Source organism: Pithys albifrons, chromosome 2 (assembly GCF_047495875.1).
Source record: "Pithys albifrons albifrons isolate INPA30051 chromosome 2, PitAlb_v1, whole genome shotgun sequence".
NCBI classification, from domain to species: domain Eukaryota; kingdom Metazoa; phylum Chordata; class Aves; order Passeriformes; family Thamnophilidae; genus Pithys; species Pithys albifrons.
Window position 1 is genome coordinate 36,373,943 of NC_092459.1, and position 12,553 is coordinate 36,386,495.

The 12,553-nt window shown below is 35.2% G+C and overlaps 1 protein-coding gene across 7 annotated transcripts in view; it reads right to left on the reverse strand.

Moving 5' to 3' along the window:
* Window positions 1-406: 406 nt before the first annotated feature.
* The window catches only part of MAP3K7 (mitogen-activated protein kinase kinase kinase 7), a 48,267-nt gene continuing 36,120 nt past the window's right edge, over window positions 407-12,553 (reverse strand). For 6 of the 7 annotated variants that reach the window (XM_071548770.1, XM_071548769.1, XM_071548771.1 and 3 more), the window contains 4 exons: window positions 8,932-9,040; window positions 6,090-6,151; window positions 5,427-5,542; window positions 407-3,414 (listed from right to left, as the gene is read on the reverse strand). In XM_071548770.1, coding sequence (XP_071404871.1) covers window positions 3,234-3,414; window positions 5,427-5,542; window positions 6,090-6,151; window positions 8,932-9,040 — 468 coding nt within the window. In that variant the 3' untranslated portion in view covers window positions 407-3,233. Of the gene's footprint in view, window positions 3,415-5,426; window positions 5,543-6,089; window positions 6,152-6,963; window positions 7,051-8,931; window positions 9,041-12,553 lie in introns of all 7 variants that reach the window. The other variant, XM_071548774.1, reaches the window with a different exon arrangement.

Sequence of the window (12,553 nt, forward strand, 5' to 3'; positions counted from 1 at the left end):
CAGTAAAATCCATTATGAACAAAACAGAGAAGTTCCAGGGAATGGAATTTGTCTGAACTGAACAACAGAAAACAAGCACTTATCTCTTTTCAGAACATCCTGTAGGACTTACGGAAGATGTGGCATTCTTAAAATATCTTGATACTCAGTTATGAGTAGGACTATTCATCCCACACCCTACTTCTGCACACAGGAAGGGACGAGCTCATAGCAGAAGAATTTTTTTCAGTGGTGGGAACAACTGCACAATGATCATCTTCCACTCAGTGTGGGATTCCATCAGAGATGCTCCGGCAAGTGTTGGGGCATCACTACATGTTTGTGGAAGTCTCTCAGCTTTTATTAATTGGATTCCTGACAAAGCAATAAAACCCTGTAGCAGAAAGCCACACTGCTCATTTCTGAATCATATGAAATCATTCACCATTTTATGTACAAGTTTTGAATTACAATCTTCAACTCCTCATCAGAAAAAATAACAAACCAAAAAGCCTAAAAAAGCATTTTGGAAGAACTGCATAGTGTACAGAAGCATACTTTCAATTACACAATATTTTACAGAACACATACTGCAACAGAAAGTAGAGCCTGTTACGTTTTCTGAGAAGGCAGTGCCCAGCCAAAACTAGATGTTTCACCTCTATTATCAGAGGAACAGCTTTAACTGGACAAAAGAGTACATGAAAAAGTTACTGAACAGTCCAGATACTTTAACAGAAAAATAAAAGTACATTTGTAAACAACTTTAAAACAGGAGTCTTAAGAAAACAATAAAGGTTAAGCTGTTAAACTCTTCTTAGCCCAAACCACTATGTTCTACCACTATAGGGTTTTTTCGATGATACAAAAATTTTGCCATGTGGAAAACTTCAGTGAGAAATTTGGGTAAATATCTTTTAAATTTTTGGTGGAATTAAGAAAAAGACAATTTCAAGGCAAAAGGTCAAACTTCAAATTGCCTTTGAAAATTACAAGAGCAATATAATCTAACTATTGAATGGAGCCAACAGTGCATGGTAGCACAGCACTTATTTTATAATCTGAGGCCCTTTTTTAATGTAAACCCTTGAAAACTCATAAGCAACTGCTAGAACAGACTTTTGTATTATCTACCAATAATTTATCACTGCATTCACCTTCATTATTCAAACCTTGCCATATACAACTGATTTATCCTATCTATTTTATCACATGGATATATGTAAAAACTGTCCTGGTAAATGATTTTGTCTATATAATTATCAACCATGCATCTGAAGCTGAGCATCAATATTTATGCTGCCCTTGTTAATGCTTCAGCATATATTAAGTAAGCTACTGATCACCGAGTGTCTCCATTTTGGTAGATGGACAGATGTACATGAACAGCAATGCTTTGGATAACTTGTGCTATTCCTAATACTACAGTTATTTTCTCTCCCAATTACATTTTGCTATAAATATGTGTGCCCTTAAGTTGATCCCAATATCAGTTTCAGCTACCTAATCAAATTATCTGCTAAGGTTTTGGGAATGATAACCCTTCTTTATTTAAATAAAATGAAGGAAGGGTTTCTAATTCCCAAAGGTTTGCCAACAACTGATTTATTTTCAAGACAGGATGACACTGTTTAGTACATTGTTTGTCATCTTTGCTGTTCACAGATAAGCACAATAGTATTAATGGTTTTTATCAAGTAGGCAGGAAGGGAAAGAGAAAATACTGTGAGGTTTTGACCTCTAAGGTTTTACCAACTTCTGCTCAAGGGCTCTTATAAATAACTATTCATTTGAAATAAATGTAAGTCAAATTTCAGATTACCTTTCTTTTATTTGGAGGGTTCCACAGTTAAACTTCAATTTTCTACTTTTCTTTTGCAAAGGAGTGTTATTAAAACTGCCCACAAGTGAGTACATCCAGAGTTTATGCAAAGAAATAATTTATCATTATATTTAGAAGTGCCTCATTTTTGTACCAGTTAATTCATAATCCAAATAATCAATCTGCTATGTAAACAAGTAGCTATTTTCTCCCATGTAATAATGGTGAATAACAACATTGAACACTACATATTCCCCTTGAGTTCATTAAATGCAATTCTTCAGTAACAAAGGCAGCAGGCATTCAGTGATGGACTTCCTTTGAACCAGGTTCAAATGGGTGGAATAACTGAGATTCCTGATGGAGATGTAAGCCATTTCCCTCATGTTCTTAATAGCTTCCACTATTTGCATACTCAACTCCATTTCATAATTTGCTATTTAAAATAAATTCATTTCTCTCCCTACCTAAACCAAACTTTTTTACATTTATGATAAATGCTTTTCAACAAATAAGTTGTAAGAAAAACAAATCAAAACTAATAAGGGAGCAAAACAAAAGGGAGCAAGTATTTCAAGTTTTGTAATAATTTTCTTCCCGAATTTCCTTTCAAAGATGCTACAGGGACAAAAACTTTACAGGTTTAAAACATGCGCTTTCACACATTTTTGATTCTTCCTCTTTTATACAACTTTGCCCAGTGATTCACCTTTGTAACTTTTGCCTAGTACTTAAATGAAAATGCATGTCATACACCCCAAAAAAGTAAACAAAATACAGCCTTTTACTTCAAATATTTTATGAAAGCAAGATTACAAGAAACATATTAGTCAAAATGCAGGGCTATCAAGCACTGAACCAAGGATGCTGGCATCAGTTTGCCTACCATTTTGCATGTGGAAAAAATACACTATGTCTACAGGTAAAAGGCATCACCAATGCATCATGAATTACTCTGGTGAGCCAAGATCATCTCTGCAGTTTGGTGCATGTTTAAGTCCTGAAAATAATCATCATAATAATAGTTTGAGATGAGACACTGGAACAAAACCATTCTGAAACAGGAAAGTTTTTTTTTGCTCTTATCAAGGTAACACCAAAAGCTAAAAACAAGGTCTTAAAATTTAGCAGCCTCCTTAACACTTGTTAGGCTAGCCCTCACACAAGGAAGCATGCAAGCAGCCACTCTTCTTGCTTTAAACTGAGGGCTGTTAATTCAAGTCACTGTTTTCTCACCTTATTCGATTAACCTGCTGAACTGGATGTCCACCATAGGAAAAAGAAAATTAAATGATGTTAAGTGTAGCAGACAAGTACAGATCACACCAAGAAGCTAACACTCATGAGCTGTCATAATAAGGGGTATTAATAACAATAAAAAAAAAAATCAGTCTTTTCTGTGCATATTTTTCATTTGAAAGGTCCCAGGAAATCATGATGTGCCTGGCCGTTTCTGTTGCTGATTTCTGATGACCTCTAATTGTTTTTTGCATTGCTGATAGTATGTTGAGAGACTTTTGTTTTCATCTAACAGCTTTTTATGTTCTTGTACCAGACGGGATGTGTTTTGCTGGTCTTTTTCATCCTGGTCCAGTTCTGCTATTAGTTCTTGTCTAGAAAAGTAATTAAAAAAAAGTAATTTTCATTTATAATCTCTTTCTATTTATGTGTTTCATATGTTTCAAATCAGTAACTGATTATCAATCTGAACTCACAGCTGGTGACATTTTGTGCAAAAGAAGTTGACAAAAAAAGTCTTATTTTTTAATGTAATCTGGGGGAAAATTCTCTCCCAAATCAAATCCACATTTAAACCTTAAAACAGCTGCAAGATATAGCCCTAATCTATAAAATTGTCCTTTAGATAATGTCTTTCAGACATAGTTCTACAGGTCACAGTAAAACATCTAAGGAGCCATATAAAATTTCATAAATATATTCAACTCTAATTTTGCTAACTATACATACATTTGAAATCTTCAAAGACAACTTAAAATACAAAATTGCAGTAATTTTTCATAACTTTTTAGTGAAGTGCTATTCCTATTTGGACTTGAACTTATTAAAGCAGTGGAAAAGCAGAATCAAGGAAATTATTTTTGTAACTGGCATTTCACATAATTTACGCCATAAGTGTACGCTGCTTTTTAGCAGCAATTTTAGAAGAGCAAACACACTGCTAAACTTGCTATAATCTATTCTGCAAAACTGATGTAGCAGTTTGTTTTACTGTTTGTTTACAAAGCATCAAGGAGGCAAGCTGCCAGCAATATTTTTGCAATAAAATACTAAAAGAGAAAGTTCATGTTAATTAATTGTTGCCATATGGTTTGCAATTAATGTTGAAGAAAACTTAATAATTCGTTGAGGCCTGAACTAATAACTACCTTAACCAGCAATAAATTCATCCATCACAACACTATTTTTTGCTGTAAAACCCACTTCTGACTAATAAAAAACAGTTTGGAAGAAATGTCAATACAAAATTACTAAGAAAAAATCCAGTAGGAACCTAAAAGTAGAGAATTAAGAGTTTTGAAACAGAAACATATTTTATACGACTTACTGGCCCTTAGTGATAACACAAAATCAAAATTAAGACATTCACCATAGCTACGTTACCTCCTTATGAACTCTAAAAATTCTAGTTGCATGTGAAAAAATCCAATTATTCTCAAGATACTAAGCCAAAAGTGAATATGTGATAAGAGTTCAGACTTACAGTAACAATTTTCCCGCATTCTCTATGCTATTTCTAATGTACAAAAGGTTTACACACGTATTTTTCTCATTAACTAATCCACAAACTCCAAGGCAAGCCCCTTATTACCAACTGGCTTGCCTGCAGTGGTTCAGACACTGGTGGGTAACAAGCTGATAACTTGGTGTAGTGTGGGAGTATATGTGACTTCCAGAATGGCTCCCCAGCATCAGGAAACAGAAGGGATAAGTAGAGCACAACAGAACTTACTATGAACTCAAGTTCTGAATTAGCAACAATTTTTGCCCTAATACAATACATGTGGTTGCTTCATTTATATGTGTATACAACGTAAAAGGAAAGAGTTTATTTCTGGTGCACGAGGAAAAGGTACATAAAAAGGTTAAAGTATTAGGTGCTAAACCCCTGCAGAAAAACGTAAGATGTGTGATGACAACACTTGTAAATGCAACACTTGAAAAAAGTCAGATATTGAATAAACACTAACTGCCAAAACTAACTGCAAAATTAATAACATTAATGTATCACTAAAAATTCTATAATCCACTCAATGATTATCTACAAAAAACAACTGAAATAAAATGGCAATAAAATTCCAAGGTTCTTGACAGTCCAGGTCTTTCATTTGAGATGATACAAACAAACATTACTAGTTGGTTACATATACAGATGTGTCACACACTTGTCTAAGATCCGTCCAGAAGAAAAGTCTTGATATTGATTAAAACTTTCAATTATCTGCTCAAAATATCTCATCCGTATTGAGCAGCTCAGTATTTCTGATATTAAGGCTGGAAAATAATTATGCTCTATGAAATGTTACTTTATAAAGCCAGGTATAGTAGTCACAGAGAACAGACTTTATGTAAAAAGAACAAAAAAGGTCAAACATGTTTCACTTACTTCCTCTGCAACAGCAATGCAATTTCTGTCTGAACTTTCATATATTCTTGTGCCATTTTGCAGTGCTGTTCAAACACAGCCATGGATTCTTTGGAGTTTGGGCATGGTGCTAGAGGCTGAAAATAAATCAAGACATGTTAAAGACTAATGAACTGATATCTTAGTAAATAGCGTGTTAGAATGTCTCTGCTGTGTATTTATAACATCTTTTAAAAACCAGTAAGCTTTTAAAAATAAGTGTTAAACCAGGCCCTGGAAAACATCACTGCACTGATGTCAAAGGTGACTCCAACCTCAAATCTGCAGTTTTTAATCTGACACTTGTCATAAAAATCAAAGTAGTGTTTAATTCCACACACAACAAATAAAGAGTAGACAACAATTTAATTCAGTAACTCTCAAGCAAATAATGTCTTATTTTGACAGTCAAACTCAGCATACATTTGGTTTTAGGGATCACGTTTCCCAAGGCTTGTTTTTAATAGCTTGATCAAATCTGAGTCAACCAATCTCAGATTACAGAATATATTTTTTTTAGCCTTGGTCAAAAATTAGATAGAATATAAAGCCAGGTAAATATGTGGCACTATATTTTGCAGTCCAAAAGTCACACGTTAGAATGAAATGCAAGCTTAAGAATCTCATAAAGCATCTATTTATTACCTGTAACTGATGATCTAATGTAAGATATGCCATTGGGATGGAGTTATCTGACCCATTGGTCTCTGTAACAATACCAAGAAAATTTTAATGTATTTTCAAGAGTTAATTCTATTCGTATAGGACAAAAACAAGAATTCTAAGTAATTTCACAAAACACAATCTGAATGTGGACAGGCAGATGGAAATAGCAGCGTTCCAATCCCAAGGCAGATGAATCAGTTTGTTTTTCTGATAGTTAAAAACTTCGAAGGCATGGTCTATCACACCAAGGAGAAATAAAGATTATGGTTATCAACCTACATTTCTAGAAGCCATGTAACAACATACAGATATTTTTAAAATACTATTTCTCTACAGTTTGCAATCATTTCTGTTTATAAAAAAATTGCCATTTCATTCTTGTTTATGAAAGATCAGCCAGCCAGCCCATGCATCTAATCACTTTAAAATTAGAAGCTGTGCAAATCAGCTCTGCCAAAATAAAATAAGCACAACCTCCTGCTCAGTTTTGAAACCTGCTCCCAAGTGAGGTCTCTATGTATCTTCCTCACAACATGCTCTAGGGCATCTTCTCTGCTCTGTAGAGATACTTTGTGGGTAGCATGGAACCCAATCTACCTTCTGGGCCTGGCTGCTCTCTTCTTACACTGCAGTTACTGTAGATTTCTCTAGTGCTTTCATTCCAGATTTCATATGTTTCTGAATTCTTACAGATCCTATCTTTTAGTAGTCCACAATCTGGGGATCACAAGGTTACTGTTAAGCTTTAAGAGACATAAAGACACATGGAGAAACTACTGATTTTACAGCCGCATTATTGCTACTAGAGGATTATATGGAGGAGGGTAGGTGGGAAAAAAAAGGGGCTGCTTACCCATACCCCAAAAGCACCTGCCACAGAGTAGTCGTGGTAGAGAAACTAAGGTGTTGCCCTCAAAGACTATGCTATCTCCAAGAGCAGCTTCAAAAGGAAACAGAAATAAGAGGGTGGGAATGGAGAAAAAGTGGTTAAGTGTATGCTTGTAAGGAAACTGGAAGGTGGTAAAAAGAAAAAGAAAGCAACCCTAAAACCAGAGACTTAATCACTACAGTATCTTAAATGCGATCAACATAAAAAGTCTTTCCCTACATTAAGACTGTTGCTGTATACGGATACTGCTAAAACAAAGGACTTATTGCAATGCTTCAATATATCAATACATGCAAAATACTTCAGATGACATTCCCGAGCATTTCAGCACTGTGTCACACAACTACAACTTTTCCTGTGACTGACCAGATTCAGCTGTATCCTTGTTTTATCATTTTGCCTCACTTAATTAAAAATGTACCCTCTTTTACAGAAAACCAAAATTACTTCTTTCTTTAGAAATTCAAACAATTCTTTGTTCATGCAGTGCATAAACCTAATAAGAAAAGATACACATGGCACATTCTGTATTTACCTGAGTATAAGGTGAGGAATTTCTGTAGGCCAGAAAACAGACTTGACTTTTAGCTTTAGTGCTGTGCTGCATTTAAGACCAAAGACTTGGCACAAACTGTCCTTGCACTGGCTTAGGATTAGCAGCTTTCAGTTCCCAATGAACTATTGACTGAGTAAGAGCTTGCTTTCCACATGAGGCAACAATTCCCATAAGTGCTCACTGCCCAAAGCAACTCAAGATCTATGCTGTACAAGAGGGCACAGGGTGAGCTGTAGCAATGGACAAGGGCTTTGGGAAATTATGGGTGACAGGGCACAGGGTGTGATCAGGAAAAGTAACAGTAGACAGAAAGAAGAAAACACAGAAGCTAAATGCAAGAATATGTTGCTCTCCTCCTACTAAGCAGGCGGAAAACTCCAAAGCACATCTTAAATAATCACCTTATATTTGGTAAAATACAAGTGTGCATGTATACATACAAATATATGTATATATACATATGCTTTTGCAAGAGTTAGTCCCCATGTGAGGTTCCATTTTGTATTCGGTTAGAGTAAAAGAATAAAAGAGACTGAACAGCCAGATGAAATGGATCACAGGAAAAAGATTCCAGAAATTGACACGCTGTGTAGTACCAGCTTGAGACTCAGTTTAAGATTCAATAAGTACACTTTGGTAACAAAACCACTACTTTTATTTATATTCTAAAAAGGAATTTTTGGGGACCCATTGTTTTCATGCAGTCCAGTACTGGTTCTTTTCATTATGGGATGCATTATGACTTTTAAAATCGAATTCAACTATTCAATTATATTCATTCTTAATCCTATTTAATAACAAAAGAACAGTGATGTTACAGTAGAAGTATTTATGTTTCTGCAGACAAGTGTTCATTTAAAAACGGGAATTTTGTGTGCACATGTACCTTCTGCATAGGCAAAATTACAACAGAGATGATAAACAGAATGAATCTATTCCTGATACTCACCTACATAGCATTTCACTTCAGATGTCAGAGCAATGAAAGCTTTAAATGTGCATTCGTAATAGGAATGCACAAGACTAAAATGTAACAAGATGTCCATTTCTCTCATTTTCCAAAACCACACTATGGTCAAAAACTGGTGCTGACAAGATCTTCATTAAATATCAGTATCACTGCATATGTACAGTACTTTCTTACAAGCAAAATGCTTATGAGTTTATGTAACTTAATATAATCTATAAAAAAGTGTTCTCAAAGCCTACGTGAAAAACAAGTCAGTAATGTAATGATTTAATTTAAGCAGATCTAAAATGGACCATGACTTTCAGTGCTCACTTTTATTAATGTCTAAGCACACATCCCACACCACAGCTAAATAAATATTTTATATTTTTACAGGCAAAAAGTTAAGTTACAAACAAAGGATTACCTGCATCATCAGGTGTCCATGGATTACGGGTTGGCTTTTCAGAGGTTGGTCCCGAGGTAGTGATCATTCTCACACTAGGACTAGATGATCTACTGCTGTTTCTACTCTCCTGAAATGAGAAAACAAAATAAAATGACAAGTTAACAGAAGATTTGTTGAAAAGCTCATTAAAAAGAGAAAAAAAAAAGAAAAAATCTGAACCTATAATCCTCCAAAATACCCTCCTCCCCAGGTTTTTACCCTGAAAGCTTTCCTGATAGTAGATCAACTTTACAAGCAGTGCAGGGATAATTCCCTTCCCATTCCTACTCCATCTGTACTGTGGAAAATAAATTGATACAATTTTGCTACTCAGCATAATAAAAAGCAATGCTGAACAATGTGCTCAAGATCTTTATAGAAAAGCATGACAACATGTCTAGTAATTTTCACACCATCATTCAGTGAAATCTTGCAGCTCCATAACATAAAGAAGAAATAATTTGCTTCCAATGCTTAATCAAGGAATGAAACTACTAAAGGAATACAGCTTAGTAACTGCACTAGACTGCAGCATATTAATCTACAGTTTTCTTATTGTTCTTTTGTTAATTGAAACATTACGTGATTTATCTTCAGAAACATGAAAAAAGCGATTAATCGAAAAGGATCAAAAGCAAAATAAAACCTAAACTGAAATTCTGTAGGATGCTCTTTTAAATATTGACTCCTCCAATCCTTTTCTTTACCAAAGCACAAAAATGTAATACAGACTTCATTATTCTATTGGTCTTCTTTTTCAGAATACTTATTTGCAATATGTATGTTGTGTTTCACATACCCCCTCACTGACATAAAATTAACACAGTAAAGGACTTAAGACTATAAGCTCCAGTAAGTTTTTCAGAAAACATGAAGTAAAAAGATGCAATTAAAATACAACTACTTTCAAGATGGTGTATTTATCACGAAATGATTAATTAAATTACTCCAATTTTTAAAAGAATTCAAATACACATTTCCTGGAAAATTTATGTCTTTATGACTTTTCATGATTTCTATATATCTACGGTAAGTTTTAAAAGCCAGGGTTCCAGTTAAGCAACCACCCAGAGTAACACACTGAAAAATCCATTATTTTGATTGCATAGTGTTTGTTTTATAATATTTATTAAGCATTTAGTGTTTTAAATTAATGGTCAAAGACAGGGCAAAAAACTAGTGTAGAAATAATCTGATGGATATTCTCAAGATGATGGTATCAGATGTTTTGAAAAAGCTTAGAGGTTGGTGTCTTTGTTGCCATTAAACAAGGTTTAAGTTGCTGAGTTTACTGTCAGTGTCTCAGATTTGAACGATAAACACACTCTGCAGATGTGAAACATCAGAGGACAGAGCAAGTACTTTCAACAGCATGTGAGTCCTTTAAGCAAAAGGAGATTTGTTGAGTATCTACAGTTGATAGCTAATGGCACCTGAGAACTACCCCAGTTTACAGTAACTTCTCAAGGCTGTACCAGATCATTTTGGTCCATCCACCAAAAAGAAAAAAAAAATTCCTTGATAACATTATTTAGATGAAATTACTAGAGGTAGAAATAAAGGATTCGTATCAGAGGCACATCTAAAAAGCACTAAAAAGTAAAGGTAAGTTCCCAAAACTAAACACCAGTTAGATTGCAGTGTTAGTGTGTGTTAAGTGAGATGCTTTAGGCCTCCTGGACACCAGCCCCTCTGACAGGTAAACCAGTGCCTGTACTTTAGCAATCAGTTTCTGCTAACCCTTTACCAGTATCCTTTCATCCTTGTTTCCACCAGGTATCTCAGTATGCTCAACAGACTTGCTAGCAGGTTAGTCTCAAATCTTCTCTGCCAGGCAGTCAAACCCACATTGCATTCTTAGCTTTTAGCTTCTATTTCTCAAAGACTTGCAGTCTGGAAAAGCTCACATGCTGTGAGGAATAACACCCCCTGCCCAGCTTAATTTAAATGGGGAACACAATTTAAAGACATCGTTGTTACTAGCCCTGTTTCCTCATCGCCTCATCTGTGAATTTTATCTCACCATGAAAGGAGAGAAAAAACCCAAATGTGCATCTGTGACAAATTTCACAATCTCACAGAGAGAATGAGTCATCTGTATAATATCAGATCCCCCAAATTAACCCACTTAGCTTGCATGCATGTGGGCATGTACATTCTGACCTTGCTTCTCAACTCTGCAAGATAGTACATGGTTTTCTTTAACATATTAAGATTTTACACTTCAAAATAAATTGTAAGAGTCATGAAGGCCCAGCAACAGTTACAACACCCATTATCTCCCAAAAACCAACAACCTCCAAACAAAACAATGTCTAAAAGAGGTACTAGGTAGTTTTGATATTACAATAGTACTGTGAACAATGATAGAGAAAAACAACCAAACCAATAAAAGATACACAGGGAAGGAGATGGATACCTTACTAGGCATCTGATCACAACCTGCAGTTCTTGCATGATTATTTCAGATATGTTTCTCAGTGTCTGTATAAAGCACACAATTCTGTAAAGACTCTATGCAGGGTAAATAGCAGTTCACTGTGCTCCTTTAAGTCCCCAAAAGTATTAAAGGCTGCAGTTTAGAGTCCGCACATGTGTTTCTGTGTTACAGAGGTGTTTAGGCAAGAGCAGTAGTGAGTGCTGGACAGATGACACAATACAGTGGTTTAAAATGCATGTATGGGAAAATAAAAAGGGAGAAAAACCAAATCAGTGCACAAAAAAAAGCAGTGTGGAAAAATGAATAAAGCATCACAATATATGGATGGAAAGAAACAAAAATGTAGCACTTGACTTTACAGAGGTTGTTCTGTCAGTGCTGCTCCTGTCACTTGGAGTAAGGTCTAAGGTCTAAGTCTAAGGTCACTAAGCACTAGAGAAATCTGTGGAAATTCAGACTTAAACACATGTTCTCAACACCAAAGCACTCCAACAGCTTATGCAATGATTGAAAACCTTTGACTTAGCATATTTTCCTATCTAAACTGTTGATGCTGAACAGTAAAACGATCTGCAAAGAACTATCACTGTCTGCTGTTGAGAACATCAGTACCAGCAATACCAGAAAGTACCTTAAGTATCTCAACAACATATACACAGTAATCAGCAGCCACACAAACCACACAAAAATTTCTAAGAGTACACAGAAATAAAGTAGTCATACGATCATAAAACTCACAAGATGGTTGAATTGAAACAGATAAGCAGTTAAAAAGGGAGACAAGAGTCTTGGTCTATTTGTTCAAGTAAGCACCCAGACTTTGATACATGTATTATTATCAAGCCTGGTGTTTTCCTCCATCTTAAGAAAAATTCAATTCTGAATTGGAAAAACCTTCCGGATTAAAAACCAGTAGTTAAAACCTAACCATTTTCTATTGATACAGCAGCAATTTTCAGGAAAAATACATTCAATAAAAAGATTTCTGATCAACTTTAGCGTACCGATCAGACAGGTTAAAACCAGAAAAGATGCATGTGTGCAATCCTTCAGTTTTGAGTGGGATAGGGGCTTACATTGGCTGGCTATGGGAGCAGAGGCACGCAGTGCTATGGCTGCTTGGTGAAGAAGGCTGTGCTGCAGGGTGGGTGTAAAGGAGAA